Source organism: Lytechinus variegatus, chromosome 4 (genome assembly GCF_018143015.1).
Source record: "Lytechinus variegatus isolate NC3 chromosome 4, Lvar_3.0, whole genome shotgun sequence".
Lineage (NCBI taxonomy): Eukaryota > Metazoa > Echinodermata > Echinoidea > Temnopleuroida > Toxopneustidae > Lytechinus > Lytechinus variegatus.
In genome coordinates, this window is record NC_054743.1 from 22,455,399 (window position 1) to 22,468,604 (window position 13,206).

Sequence of the window (13,206 nt, forward strand, 5' to 3'; positions counted from 1 at the left end):
AGGCTTTATTTTTCGGGAGAGAGTATAATGAGCGAGCGGCTTGGTAAAACAAATTCAAAGGTGAAGTTGTATAACGTTTTTTGTGGTCAATTATTCTTAAAATGGCATTATTGCGAGGTGTTGCGAGCGTGAATCACAAGCTAAACCTTAGGTTATTTCAATAAAAAATGAAAATTAGTTTTTAAAAATCCGAGCAGATTTCTGCTGTCATTAAAAAAGATGTGCATCTAACTAAAGAATTAACACGAGCGCAAAACGCGAGCTTAAACATACTGACCAGAAAAGGAACCTGTTAAAGAAAGCATTTAGTGACCTCTTTAGGATGAATATTTCACCAATCGAATGAGAGTACGAAGCGCAAGCTGAAATTTTTCAATATTCCAGCCTGAAAACTTAACTTAACTTAACTTGTATACTTTAAAAAGAGTATTTTATTTCGAAAAAATCATGAAAAACGGCATATTTATTTTTGAAAAAGGAACTTTCCCATTTTGGAAAATATTAATTCCCCTGTTTTTTATTCCATTTTTGATGCCCCCTGCCTCCCTCCCGGTGGATCCAACTTTCGTCAAATAGAGGGGGGGGGGGGGGAAATTTTTTTAAGCCATATTTTCCTTGATCGGCAGTTTAAAGTTGATTTTTGTTTGTTTCTTTGAAAGGGTAGTCCTAACAGTCAATAATTAGCTTTATCCTTATAAAATAAAGTAAATATGTAATAACATGATAAACCCTTTTTAAATAATGCGAGCGCGAGCTATATATTTTTGTTAATATGATGGGCAATATGTTTGTGATCTTCAAAGCGAGATGCCTATGTAACTAAAATTAGACAATAACTGCTAGCAAGAAGCGCGAAGAGAATTTTTAAATATATAAGCTCTGACCTGATCTAAAGGGAACATTTTAAGAACTTTTTGCAGTTAGCCATGAAGACGATGCGTGTTTTAGCCAATGGCGGCGGAACGTATTTTTTTTTTGGGGGGGGGGCAAAGCAAAAAAAAGGGGCCAATAGGGGCAATTTGGTGCAAACGGATATTTTCACCATTAGATTATCATCTGTGTAAAGAGGTTGTGTGTTTTGTAGTAACTAAATTGAGCACAATTTTTTAAGTGATCACTAAAGTTATATATTTACGTTGCATTTCTGCGAGCGTAGAGAGCAAGCGGTTTTGGGGAAAAAGTCAAATCTGAAGATGTAAAATTCACCTTTTTAGTCAATACTGTTAAAAGGGCATCCTTGTGAGATGTTGCGAGCGAATCACGTGCTCAAACTTTTGGAAATTAAATGTGGGCCTAGAATGATAATATTGATATAGATATCATTTACCCAGGGAAGCCACTTCAGTTCTGAAAACTATTCTCCTAGCTATTATTATTTTTTTTTACAAGAATGCTTAGAATGTCCAGTTTTCAGGTTGGAAAATCGGAAAAATTTGGCTCACGTTTCTCGCTCGCATCAAGTATTGTTTATTGAGGAACTCATTCTATTCCTGGTTACAAAAAAGAAGTATGAAATGTCCAGTTTTCAGGTTGGAATATCACAAATTTTAAGCTTGCGGTTCGCGCTCTCATTATTTAGTTCGTGAGATATATATTCTATTCATGAGTCACTAAATGCAGTCCTTAAAAGATTACTTTCTGAAGCCTGTTGCATAAAACTTTTTACCTGAGAAAACTCTGGTAAAAACTGAAAACTAAGGTTAGTCTGATTTCCGCCAATGACTTTAGTACAGGGCAAAAACTCCTGTAAAAACAACCTGAGTTTTCTCAGGTAAAACGTTTCATGCAACGGGCCCCAGGTCAGTATATAAACAAATTACAGCTCGCCCTCGCATTAATTCTTTAGAAAGATACACGTCTTTCTCACGATTACAAAAAATGCTCCGAATGCTCACTTCACGTCTTGTTACATGAAATGTCTACTAGTTTCAGCTTGCGATTCGCGCTTTCAACATTTCACAAGGATCATTATTAGTATTATTTTTATTACCAGCAGAAGCTGTTATTTAAAATGACATCCCCTCCAATACAAATCCTATTATTTAGAGGTTGCTCGCACGCTTCCAACACACTTGATCCCCTGCATCTTTAATTAAACCATTTGCTTATAGGCAGCAATTACTCAGATAAAATCGAAATTAGCATATGCTTGATCAGGGAGCCATTCTTAAATACATGCTTTGGCCCCAACACACGCATGTATCATCGATCGATATTACTATCATTGCATAATATCGTGTAATCTTGTAATGACAACATCGTTTTTGTTACCAAAATGAATTATTTTCATTTTCGGAAATACGAACCTTATTTAATTTTCGGATTAACGAACCTTATTTCGTTTTCGGATTAACGAACCTTATTTCGTTTTCGGATTAACGAACCTTATTTCGTTTTCGGATTAACGAACCTTATTTCGTTTTCGGATTAACGAACCTTCGGAATTACGAACCTTATTTCGTTTTCGGATTAACGAACCTTCGGAATTACGAACCTTATTTTGTTTTCGGATTAACGAACCTTCGGAATTACGAACCTTCGGAATTACGAACCTTCGGAAATACGAACCTTCGGAATAACCGAACCTTCGGAATTACGAAGCTTCGGAATTACGAATGTATGCGAAATTCTCAATGGCCAAGCCCCAAAATATCTAACAGATCTCATTTCCTTACGTTCTAGTACCTCATCAAGAAATCTTCGTTCATAGTCTACAATGCAGTTAACTCCTGGACCTCGAACCTCTAAAAAATATGGTGACCGAGCTTTATCTTCAATCGCCCTTCCCTTTGGAATAAGCTACCATCTTACATTCATGATTCAAAGTCTGTGAATCAGTTCAAAACCCTTCTCAAAATCTACCTGTTTAATAGATGATTCACAGTTGTGGGTCGGTCAATTGGAGGTGCACACCAGTTTTGATTTTTGATTACTAGTATGGTTGTATCAGCTGTGTCATTTTCCCCTGCCACTTTTTTTTAACCCAAGTACAAACCATAAACAGAACACAATGCACTTAGAAACACCAGTAGTAAGCGCCTTATAAATGTTGTGCTTTGTCATTATTAGATGTCACAATTGCATGAATCGAGGTGTTTGTTAAATGTGTGGGTCGAACAAAATTCAGTTGGACTTGCAGTGGTCCGTGTGTTTTCATGACATGGATTTCCATTGATGAGTGAACTACCCTGATGACTCATTAAATTGGAGCAATTAGAATTTTTGAAAATTTGTCCTAAAATTTAAGAATCCGACGACTGGTGCAAGTAAATGACATCTCGGCAATATGTTGATAGATAGTCTCCCATGCATTGGCAAGGCGTTTGTCTACATTTGCCATTCTCTGCCTCGGTGTAATAAATGGGTGTGCGGCAATTCCATGAGTCGGATTTCTTATAATTCCGCCACTTACGCCACTGGTGTAGAGAAGACTCACATTTAGCCTGGAAGCTCGCTTGACGAAACCCACATTCCTTGATTATATCCAAAGGTGTACATTCTACATCTTACATGTCTGAATAAAGTGATAATTAAAACAAAGATCCGAGGGATGAGAATAGGCCCATAGAACCATCATAGATTTAACTAAAGAAGGGATCTTTTCTTATAACCTTGCCATTGTCATAAAATTGTCAGGGTTCACGGATGTCGGACGAAAGTTCACCCATTATGTTTTATAAATCGTTTCCACAGTCAGAAGTATTTATTTAACCAAAGATAAAGCATTGATAATACTTACATACTATGCGGTTCTAGTCCATTTTTCCGGAAGGGGGGGGGGGGCTTGGGTCATATGTTCATACGACAGTTATCCACAGCAAATATGTGGGGAAGAAAAACGATAATTGTCTTTATTTACCAGATTCGCCTCTTTGAACTTCAATATTGCTTTTCGATTTTTTAATGGGGGGGGGGGGTGAAATGCCAAATGCATCGCAACATTGCGATTCTCTAACTTTACTGCCTTCCGAACACAACCTGATGTATATTTACGAGCGAGACGAGCGAGTCAGGAGAAATAAGCATTTAATTTCGTGGTGGAAGTGTTACTTCATCGTCATGATCATACATATGCAGTATATTCCTCAGGATGATGACAGTAATGATAGTGATGATGATGATGATTACGGTGTTGATGATGAATATGGTGATGATGGCGATGATGATTATTGTGGTGGTGGTGGTGTTGATGATGGTGATGATAATGATGGTGGTGGTGGTGATGATGATTTTAACTTAATATCTGGGTTCGAGGATTAGTGGAAATTGAGCGACAGACTCTAAGCAAACCTAAAGCAGGGAAAGGCTGGAAGGCGCTTTTGCGCTTCTCCAAAGCTTTTATCTGTCCTTTTGAAGTTCGTTTCGCCTTGTTTCTACTCTAACCTCGAAGTCATCCGTTTCCAGCGAGACCAATCGCACTTACAGATCACTTTGCAAAACTCACAGAGTCGTTCATTACTAGGTGCTTAATGCCAGTTGTTTCCCAGTCCATTGACGATGAACGTACAGTTTGGTAATAATCTGTATGTAATTTACACATTGCTTAGTATAGATATTGACAAAAATACAGACAAGTTGGGTACTACCACTGTGATGGTAACTACATATTTCTCGAAGGCATTTGATAGGGTAGACCATACCGTTATCGTATAAAATCTTATGACATGTCAACCACTTTCTCATATTATGGATTGCCATCTTTCTCACTGACCGATCTCAGGGTATTCGCTATGGTGACTGTCCGATGTCCTCAAATATGAGTCTCTATGCAGGTGTACTGCAGGGAACATGATCTGGTCCTGATGTATTCTTGATCCTGATCAATGATCCCTTAACATCATCCATTGTTGAACACTTGAATTTCGTCGAAGACATGATGATTGCGGTGTCAAAACAGCTGGGATCGGCCAGTGAGATGCAGACTGCTCTCGAGGAATTAGGCAATTTATGTACGACAAACAACATTCAACTGCATACTTCTAAATGACGTGCAACGAGAATTGACTTCAGTAGAACTGAACTGCCCCTGTACAATGTATGTTGAATGGCCTGACCTTAACTGAAGTTGATGCTGTACAGATACTTGGCATACTTACAATCCAATCCAACCTCAAGTGGAACAGCCATGTGAGTGAAATGCTTTTAAAAGCTAGTAAACAAATATATCAGGCTTTGAGAAAGTATAGTGGAATTATTTATCTGAGGTTGGTCTGGCAATTACTATTTTTCCCGAGGGACGAAGCCCCGAGGGAAATATAGTAGTTTTGCCAGTCCAATCGAGAATAATAATTCCCACTATGCTTCCGAATGAAACGCCTGATATATTTGTTTTATATCCTACTTTTAATAATTTATAACCAAATCTATGTGCTGAGCTTGCAAAATCCGGTTACTTGAGTTGAATTACCTAGTTTTTTTCCGAGCTATCGAGCGAAGCTTTAAAATGTCATAAGGTCTTTGATTACTACTATATAATTTTGCATCAATACTCATGTTGATATAAACACGACCTCAAAGGTAAGTTCCCCCTAAAGAACCCTATCATATGTTCCAATAAAACAAATTATCCATGTTGGAAATCACTGATTACATCTTTCATAATGGTCAGCTGTTGCATTCATTTAATTACAATCATACCTTACTTTTTCATATCGGAACAAGCATACTTAATTATATCGCATAAACCCCCTTTCAGGACATATTAAGAGTTCATGACAAAGTCTTTCCTTGAACTAGATATTTTGGGGTGGATTTGTTTACTCACCATGTTATGTAGTTACGGACAAATGATCTTTGAATCTTTTTGGTTAACGCGCAAGCAAAAAAAAACCAAAAAAAACAACAACATTGGGCTCGTATGGAAGAGGGCAGTCTGGTTTTAGTCATGCAGTTCTGATTACTACTACTTAAGTACCAAACGCAAAGCGACAGATCAATATGCCGAATGATAAAGGTAGGTCCTGTATATTTACTTAGAATGGAGCAGTCGTTTTCAATTATTATTTTTTTTATTAATTTTATCAACGTGATAAAAAACCTTTTTGAAGCATATGGGAATAAAGACATAGTTTGGTGACTATGTCATTCTGTGTGATTATTACTTTAATTATTATAGATTTTTCCTTTTTTGTGAACTTTCACAATGCTTCGTAATGTGTTTTAAAATTGTCGTGAAAAGAAAGGTATGAGTTCATCTTCTAAACATTCGGTAATATCATGTCCATCTTTTAATAGGTCTTATGGAAAGGATAAAGGACGGGGAGACTGTCATTGTTGCTGAGGGGTATAGCTTTGCCTTTGAACATCTTGGCTACCTGAAAGCAGGACCGGCAACCCCTGATGTTGTATTGGACCATCCCGAGCTTGTACGTCAGATGTACAAGGACTTCGTGCGCGCAGGAAGTGACGTAGTCCAAGCATTTACGGTAAACTTTAAAAGGGGCACACAACTGAGAAGTTATGGGAAAATTTTCACGGGCGAGTCTGACAGGGGACTCGGTCGTGGTCTCGGATTGGGTTCGATACCAAGAAATCAATTAAGCCTACGAGTGCCACGATATTCTAATTTAGCGCCATAAGAATTAAATCAAACAGCTGATTGGCCTGAAAAGAAAGCTCAAGGAGCTCTCCATGACACACCGTGAAGGGTATCCTCTTCTCATTCCTTATATTGTACCTTTAGTTGTCCCTGTACGTGGCTCTTTCTCCTTTTTAGGCGCAAACTTCTTCTTACTCATTATTTTTCCCCTTTCGGCATTATTTCCTCTCATAGAGGAGTCATCAAATTTTGATCTTACTTCAATTTCCTTCGTTTTATTCCCCTATGCCACGTCGCGACGCCACCTAAGATCTGCTTTTCCACTATTGGAAGAAAGCCAAATGATCCAAAGTTATTTGGATATTCATTAGACGTTCATTTCTTTATAAAAGACGCGCGTAACCTTTCATTTGTTTATTTTCCCCATTCAATATAAGCAATTGAAGTATCTTGAGTTTCAGTTACACCTTGTTAATTTTACAGTAAAAATATCACACTAACATCAGCGTATTATCCACGAACATTATTATACACACATTGGTAAATTGTACATGAAATTATACAACCTCATTCTAAATAAACTAAATTTATGCATATTAATAATAATAAATAATGATAAAAAATATACAGTTCTTGTATAGCGCATATCACAATAATGAATGATATCTCTATGCGGATATTATATACCCCAGCAGTAGCTAGGTAGCCGTAATTACTAAGATTACAGCGCACACGCATTTCAAGGAATAAATTCCTGCCAGGTACCAATTCACCTCACCTGGGTTGAGTGCAGCACAATGTGGATAAATTTCTTGCTGAATGAAATTACACCATGGCTGAGATTCGAACCAACGGCCCTCTGTTTCAAAGTCCGGAGACTTATCCACTGGGGCACAACGCTCCACAATATTAGAAATAATGGGAAATTTAAATAGCAAATGGAATTGCAGGTGAAACTTTGGTCATCGAAATATTGATTTACTTATTTCATTCATCACTCATTTCTTCATAATGTGTGGATTATTTATGAATTTATACAATTCGCTAGAGATATGTTTGTTAATATCCATACTATCCTTCATCTTTTATCGCTACTAATACTATTTACATCTGAAATTTCTTTCATGAACAAAAAGGGTATATTATTTCACCATGAACATGAACTATGCTTTGGTCTCATCCTCTGATAGCCCCCTGTCATTATTAATTATTTATATCCATACAGTACTATGGTAATCGCTACAAGTTTAAGCTCGTCGGGCGGGAGGACGAGCTCGAGAAACAAAACCGTCTTGCCCTCAAGATGGCGAGAGAGGTGGCTGACGAGACGGGGACCTTGATGTGCGGTGACCTCTGCAATACGTTTGTTTATGAACCTGACAACGAGGAGGCTATCGCTACCACAAAACTGATGTTCAAGGTATGATTGCATTATCCAATTATTATCTAATGAGATGTCGCCAGAAACTTACATTCGATTAAAAACCAAGCGTAACGCGATGAATTTCATAATTGATTTTGTGTTTAAGGGCAACTCAATTCTCTTACAACGATACGTTGCATCATTTTGCTCTTGGAACATACTGTTGCCCAGCTAGCGAATTCGTCCTTTGCAACACCCCTTTATCATATGTACATTGCATGGGTAACTGGGATCGGCAGAGGGGGGAAGGGGCACTAATGCTTTAGATTACTTTAATTCATTATGTCATTATTACTGTTTTGTTTAGCTTTTATGGTCGTAAATTTTCATAAACCAACTCTGGATTGAATAGTTTTGATTATGATAATGATGATGATAATTATCATTGTAGTCGGCCTAATCATAACATATATCTATAAATTAGATTCTACCATGTTGTATTATTTTTTCCCCTCCTTCTCTTAAACCATGGAATCTTATAGGAGCAAGTTGAGTGGGCGGTTGACGAGGGGGTTGATTTTATTGTGGGCGAGACATTTGGTCACCTAGGTGAGGCGCTGCTTGCAACCAAGGCGATAAAAGAATATGGAAAAGGTGAGTATCAGTGGGATTTTTTTTAGAGAATTCGATTGCTGTCTACGAAGTAAGAGGGCAATCAAATAGGTCCCCATCCAAACACAGAGATTGTAGGTACAGCAACCCCAATATATATATATTTTTTTCAGGCAACGGAAAGGAATTCCATCCAAGGAATTTCAAACTTTTTAAACACCGATAACGAATAGATGATTGCTATGGGGTGGGCGAGTTCTCATATCCTTGCAGTATTCTCGAAATTTTGCGAGCAATGAAGGCAAGGTAAAGAGAAATATGTTTCTATCGTGAATACTTTTGTGATTTGATTTTGGCCTGTTTTAAAGTCCGATCGGCCAAATATCAAAGGTCATTTTCCAATGAGGACCCCCTTTGTAGAACAGCAGCACCATGACTGATACTGCTGAGCAGGGCCATCCTCCCGTTTTCAATTTGTTAATTTTTCATGTTTTATTTGATATCTATTCCTACTTATTTTTAACGGAAATTCAAAAAAGCAAATTTAATGTTGCAAAATGAAAATATGAAAATACGGGGGGAGGGGGGTATTTGCAGGGAGAGGGTGATGTGAGTAGTAAATGGTCACCATGTTTTCTTTTTCCTTTGCATTACCCCCCCTCTCTCCCCACTCCAGGTGTACCAGCAGTTATCACCATGGGAACGCATTTCAGCAAGTATTCCGAAGATGGCAAGATATCGACCGCTGACGATGTCGAGTTCAACGAAGCCCTTCGACGTCTCGTAGCCGTCGGTGCCGATGTCGTTGGCTTTAACTGCATGTCGGGACCAGCGTCTATGCTGCCTTTGCTCGAGAGCGCTGTGAAGGCTAATATCGGGGTAAGTAGGGTGATATTGATGGAGTGGGCAGGGGGCAAAGAGGCACTTTTCCATTTTTGAGGACAGTTTTGTGGCCGGGTGCTGTTAGATTGTTTGACGTAAAAGTTACTGTAGCTAATCTTGGATTAATAATGTTCGATTAATACTCACAAGTCGCAACAAAAAAAATCAACATAAAATTTATTGGGTACTATGTCCTTTCGAGCCGGAATATTCCTTCACAATTAAAACTTTATTCTTTCTTAACACTTCAATGTAAGTTAGTGCAATATAAATCAGATTTCTCCTTTTTACATACAGGCTCCTTTGGCTGCTCTACCAGTGCCATACAGAACAACATTGGAAGAACCAAATTTCACATGCATCAAAGATCCAGCAACAGGTAGGACCTATGAATATTCAAAACTGTTTGCCAATGAGGGCGATATTTCTATTTCCAGTGGCCATTTGCTCATTCTTCTTTTTTCATCTTCTTCATGTTTGGTTTGGCTGGAAACCACTGCTAGCACCAGTCGCTGGTACTAACTGCGGTTATGATAGTCTAAATCTGGACGTTAATAATTATTTGTTCGGAAAACCCAACAAAGACTACATTCACTCATCGCCCACAGAATACACACACTATCTTTTCACGACTGTGTGCGTGGGTGAGTGTAGGGTTTCCCGAAAAAAGTACCAACGTCTGTTGGGAAAAAAAGTGGAGCAAATATTCACTGCTGAATGTTATGTGCCGTATAACCTACAAAAAAACAACAACTGCAACACTTGTACACTGGTCCATAACGCTCCATAACGGCTCAATCGAATTTCGACGTACTATTTCGGTGCTTCGAGACGCGTAGCGTCCATGCGTTGCCGGCCAAGACGCATAGCGTCCTCGTTTTGCTGGTCGACCCGGCCTCCTGAGTACTGACTCGTGAACAATACGACCGAAGCGCCGGGAATTACGTACAGCGATGATAGACATGGAATATGTCGTTAAAATGACTGCAGTATGAACATTTAAAATGAGATTATACAAATTGATGAAAGGACACTCAATCTGCATTAACTTACAAAGAATTACACTGAGCAAATCTTGTGTTTCCTTTTCTTCATATACAGGACAGCGAGCCTTTTATGCCGACCTAGACTGCCTTCTCTGCTCTCGCACTGACATCGTCAAGTTCACTGAGCGTTGTGCCCAACTCAAAATACCATACCTGGGACTATGCTGCGGAAACTCGCCTCACTACACCCGGACCATGGCCGAAACTCTTGGTAGGGTCACAGAGGCGTCCAAGTTTTCACCAGACATGTCTAAACATGGATTCTATGGTTCAAAAGATGGAAAGGTCAACACGTACTACACCAAAATGACCCAAGATCTGCCAGCATCTAGACCCATTGTCATAAAGGAATAGAGAAGACTACACTCGGGGAGCGATAATTACATCAAAAGGTGATTTTTCGAAGGACAGCTTTAGTAGATATAGACTAAAACGTGAACATACGGAGGATGACTGGGGAGAAAAAGAAAAGTATTGAATATTTGATTTTCATTATCGCATCGTAAAGCCTATAAAATAAAGACGTTATTTCTGTTCTAACGTGTCAAAGCAAATGAAAATGATATCCCGGCTCGTAAACCAATCTGTTGTATGTGTTAAATATTCAATAAATGAGTAGATAGTATTTTTAAAGTCATCAAAACAGTGAATTGGATATCACATAGTTTGATAATTACTTTTATACTTGCTTCTTGTTGAGTTAAAAATCAAGTCTACCCGATAAAAAAAGTTGATTTATGAAAACGAAAACTCAATCAGACGCTATAGGACAAAAAGTCCGATTAGAAATGACAAATGTATGGCACTTTCAGTTGATTTAACTATATATACATATATATATATGACTTTCTGCACAACACTGAAGGTATGCTAATAAGGAGCCATCGATGACACATCATCCGCATTTGCTTGGGCATTCCTATATTCCTTTATAATTTATAAATAATGACACAAATATGAACCCTATTTTGTTTAGATGTTTTTTTTTTCACATTTCAATAACAAAAGTATATAAATATAATCATTTTAACAATAAATACAATAAACAAACATTTTCAATCGTAATGATTAACATACAGTACATAACACTATTCGAATTCAATTGAAAATTATGCTTGGAAAGTTGCTTGTTCTCTTTTTTTAATTGTTTTCAATAGAATGATGGGAGACCGCCATTTTGAGCTTGGAGTTTGAAATGGATGGAGGCTTCGAAAGGAAAGGGAAGAGAAACACGGGCTTTAGTTCAACAATCTAGACTTTATGATAAAGAAATTCTTTATTCAGTCATAAAATATATCATTGATATAGATGTCGATATGATAACTGTACATTGTGACCATATTTACGTGGAAGTACCTTGGAGAAGGAATATTAAACTAGTTGATATACATTAAAAAAATACCAAATAAATGTTATGCGCGATCACACATCACACTCATTTGAATACTGCCCGAATTATGTACATGTATAACGAACGCTCAAATATAGGCGAATCTGTATTCGCTATGCTATACAAATGTGTTGTTTCACATACGGTACATCCGATTTTCGGCATTATTCTTGTTTCATTTGTTATTAAATCCCACATAATTGTTTGGGTTGAGCTTGGACTCGCATTCATCATTGGCCTGTCATCATTAGTACATGTACATGATAAAGCCTTGCACGTTCCTTTTATTATATAAAAAAAAGTTCAATGCATGATGACATTTTATTCTTTAGAAACAAAATGACTTTAATCAATGAATAAAGAATCCAAACGAAATTATCCTGGAACATGCGCAACTTGCAAACAAATGCTGTAAATTCATTTGGGAATAGCCATGAGAGCGGTAGACTTTTATTGAATAATCTCTTGGTGATAAAATAAAATTAAGTATAGGAATCCACCTTTTTACAAGCAATGATTTACAAGATTTACTCCACACTTCAATAATTAAGTATTTTTTTTTTTAATTTCAATATCTTACGTTTTGTATACTTAACCAGTTATTGGGATTCATAACTCGACTGTTGTTGCAATAATTTTGTAATGTTTATCACTGTAATGTTAGTTGTTGGTTTGAAAACTGTGAATAAATTAAATGAAATGAAAAATCTTGTTTCGTTTTCAAGTATAATCGTCTTCTGATTCCCTCTTCGCTGTGAATGGGTGCAAATGAAAAGACCCGTGGGTGTTTCATAAAGCTGTTAGTAAGATACGAACAACTTTATGCACGACTGGTGATCCTTTCTTGTGCTCTGTGATATCCCTATGTAATCGAGTAATGACCTAAGAACATGTTCCAGTCGTGCGTAAAGTCGTTCATAACTTTACGAACAGCTTTATGAAACACCCACCTGTAGTCTGTAGAGATATTAGACTTTGTGGGGACCGAGGTGTCATGTTGGTTATCTGTTGAATTTGACGAAATCTGTGTATTTTCACAATAACATAACTCCTGACGGACAGCGGCGGACATGCTGATGATCCATTAAATTTGAACAATCATATACGTAGGCCTACATGGAAATCCGATGGTCATCCTCTTATTAATATTATGTTATTTGGCATTTCAAATACAAAGAGAGTTACCAACAAGTCAATCTTAAAGATCAGGTTCACCCTAGAAAAAAGGTTGATTTAAATAAATAGAGAAAAATCAAACGTGAACAACACTGAAAACTTCATCGAAATCGGATAGTTATGACATTTCAAAGTTTTGCTTATTTTTCACAAAACAATTCTATACTCAGTTCAGTGATATTTTTTATTTTATTTATTC

The 13,206-nt window shown here is 37.4% G+C and overlaps 1 protein-coding gene across 1 annotated transcript; it reads left to right on the forward strand.

The window, feature by feature from the left end:
- The first annotated feature begins 5,937 nt into the window (after positions 1-5,937).
- LOC121412893 (betaine--homocysteine S-methyltransferase 1-like) lies at positions 5,938-10,837 on the forward strand. Its single transcript, XM_041605656.1, has 7 exons — positions 5,938-5,953; positions 6,235-6,425; positions 7,764-7,958; positions 8,444-8,555; positions 9,190-9,392; positions 9,693-9,774; positions 10,497-10,837. Exons 1-7 carry the CDS (start codon positions 5,938-5,940, stop codon positions 10,793-10,795), a joined length of 1,098 nt encoding a protein of 365 aa, XP_041461590.1. The 3' UTR covers positions 10,796-10,837.
- Positions 10,838-13,206: the final 2,369 nt, after the last annotated feature.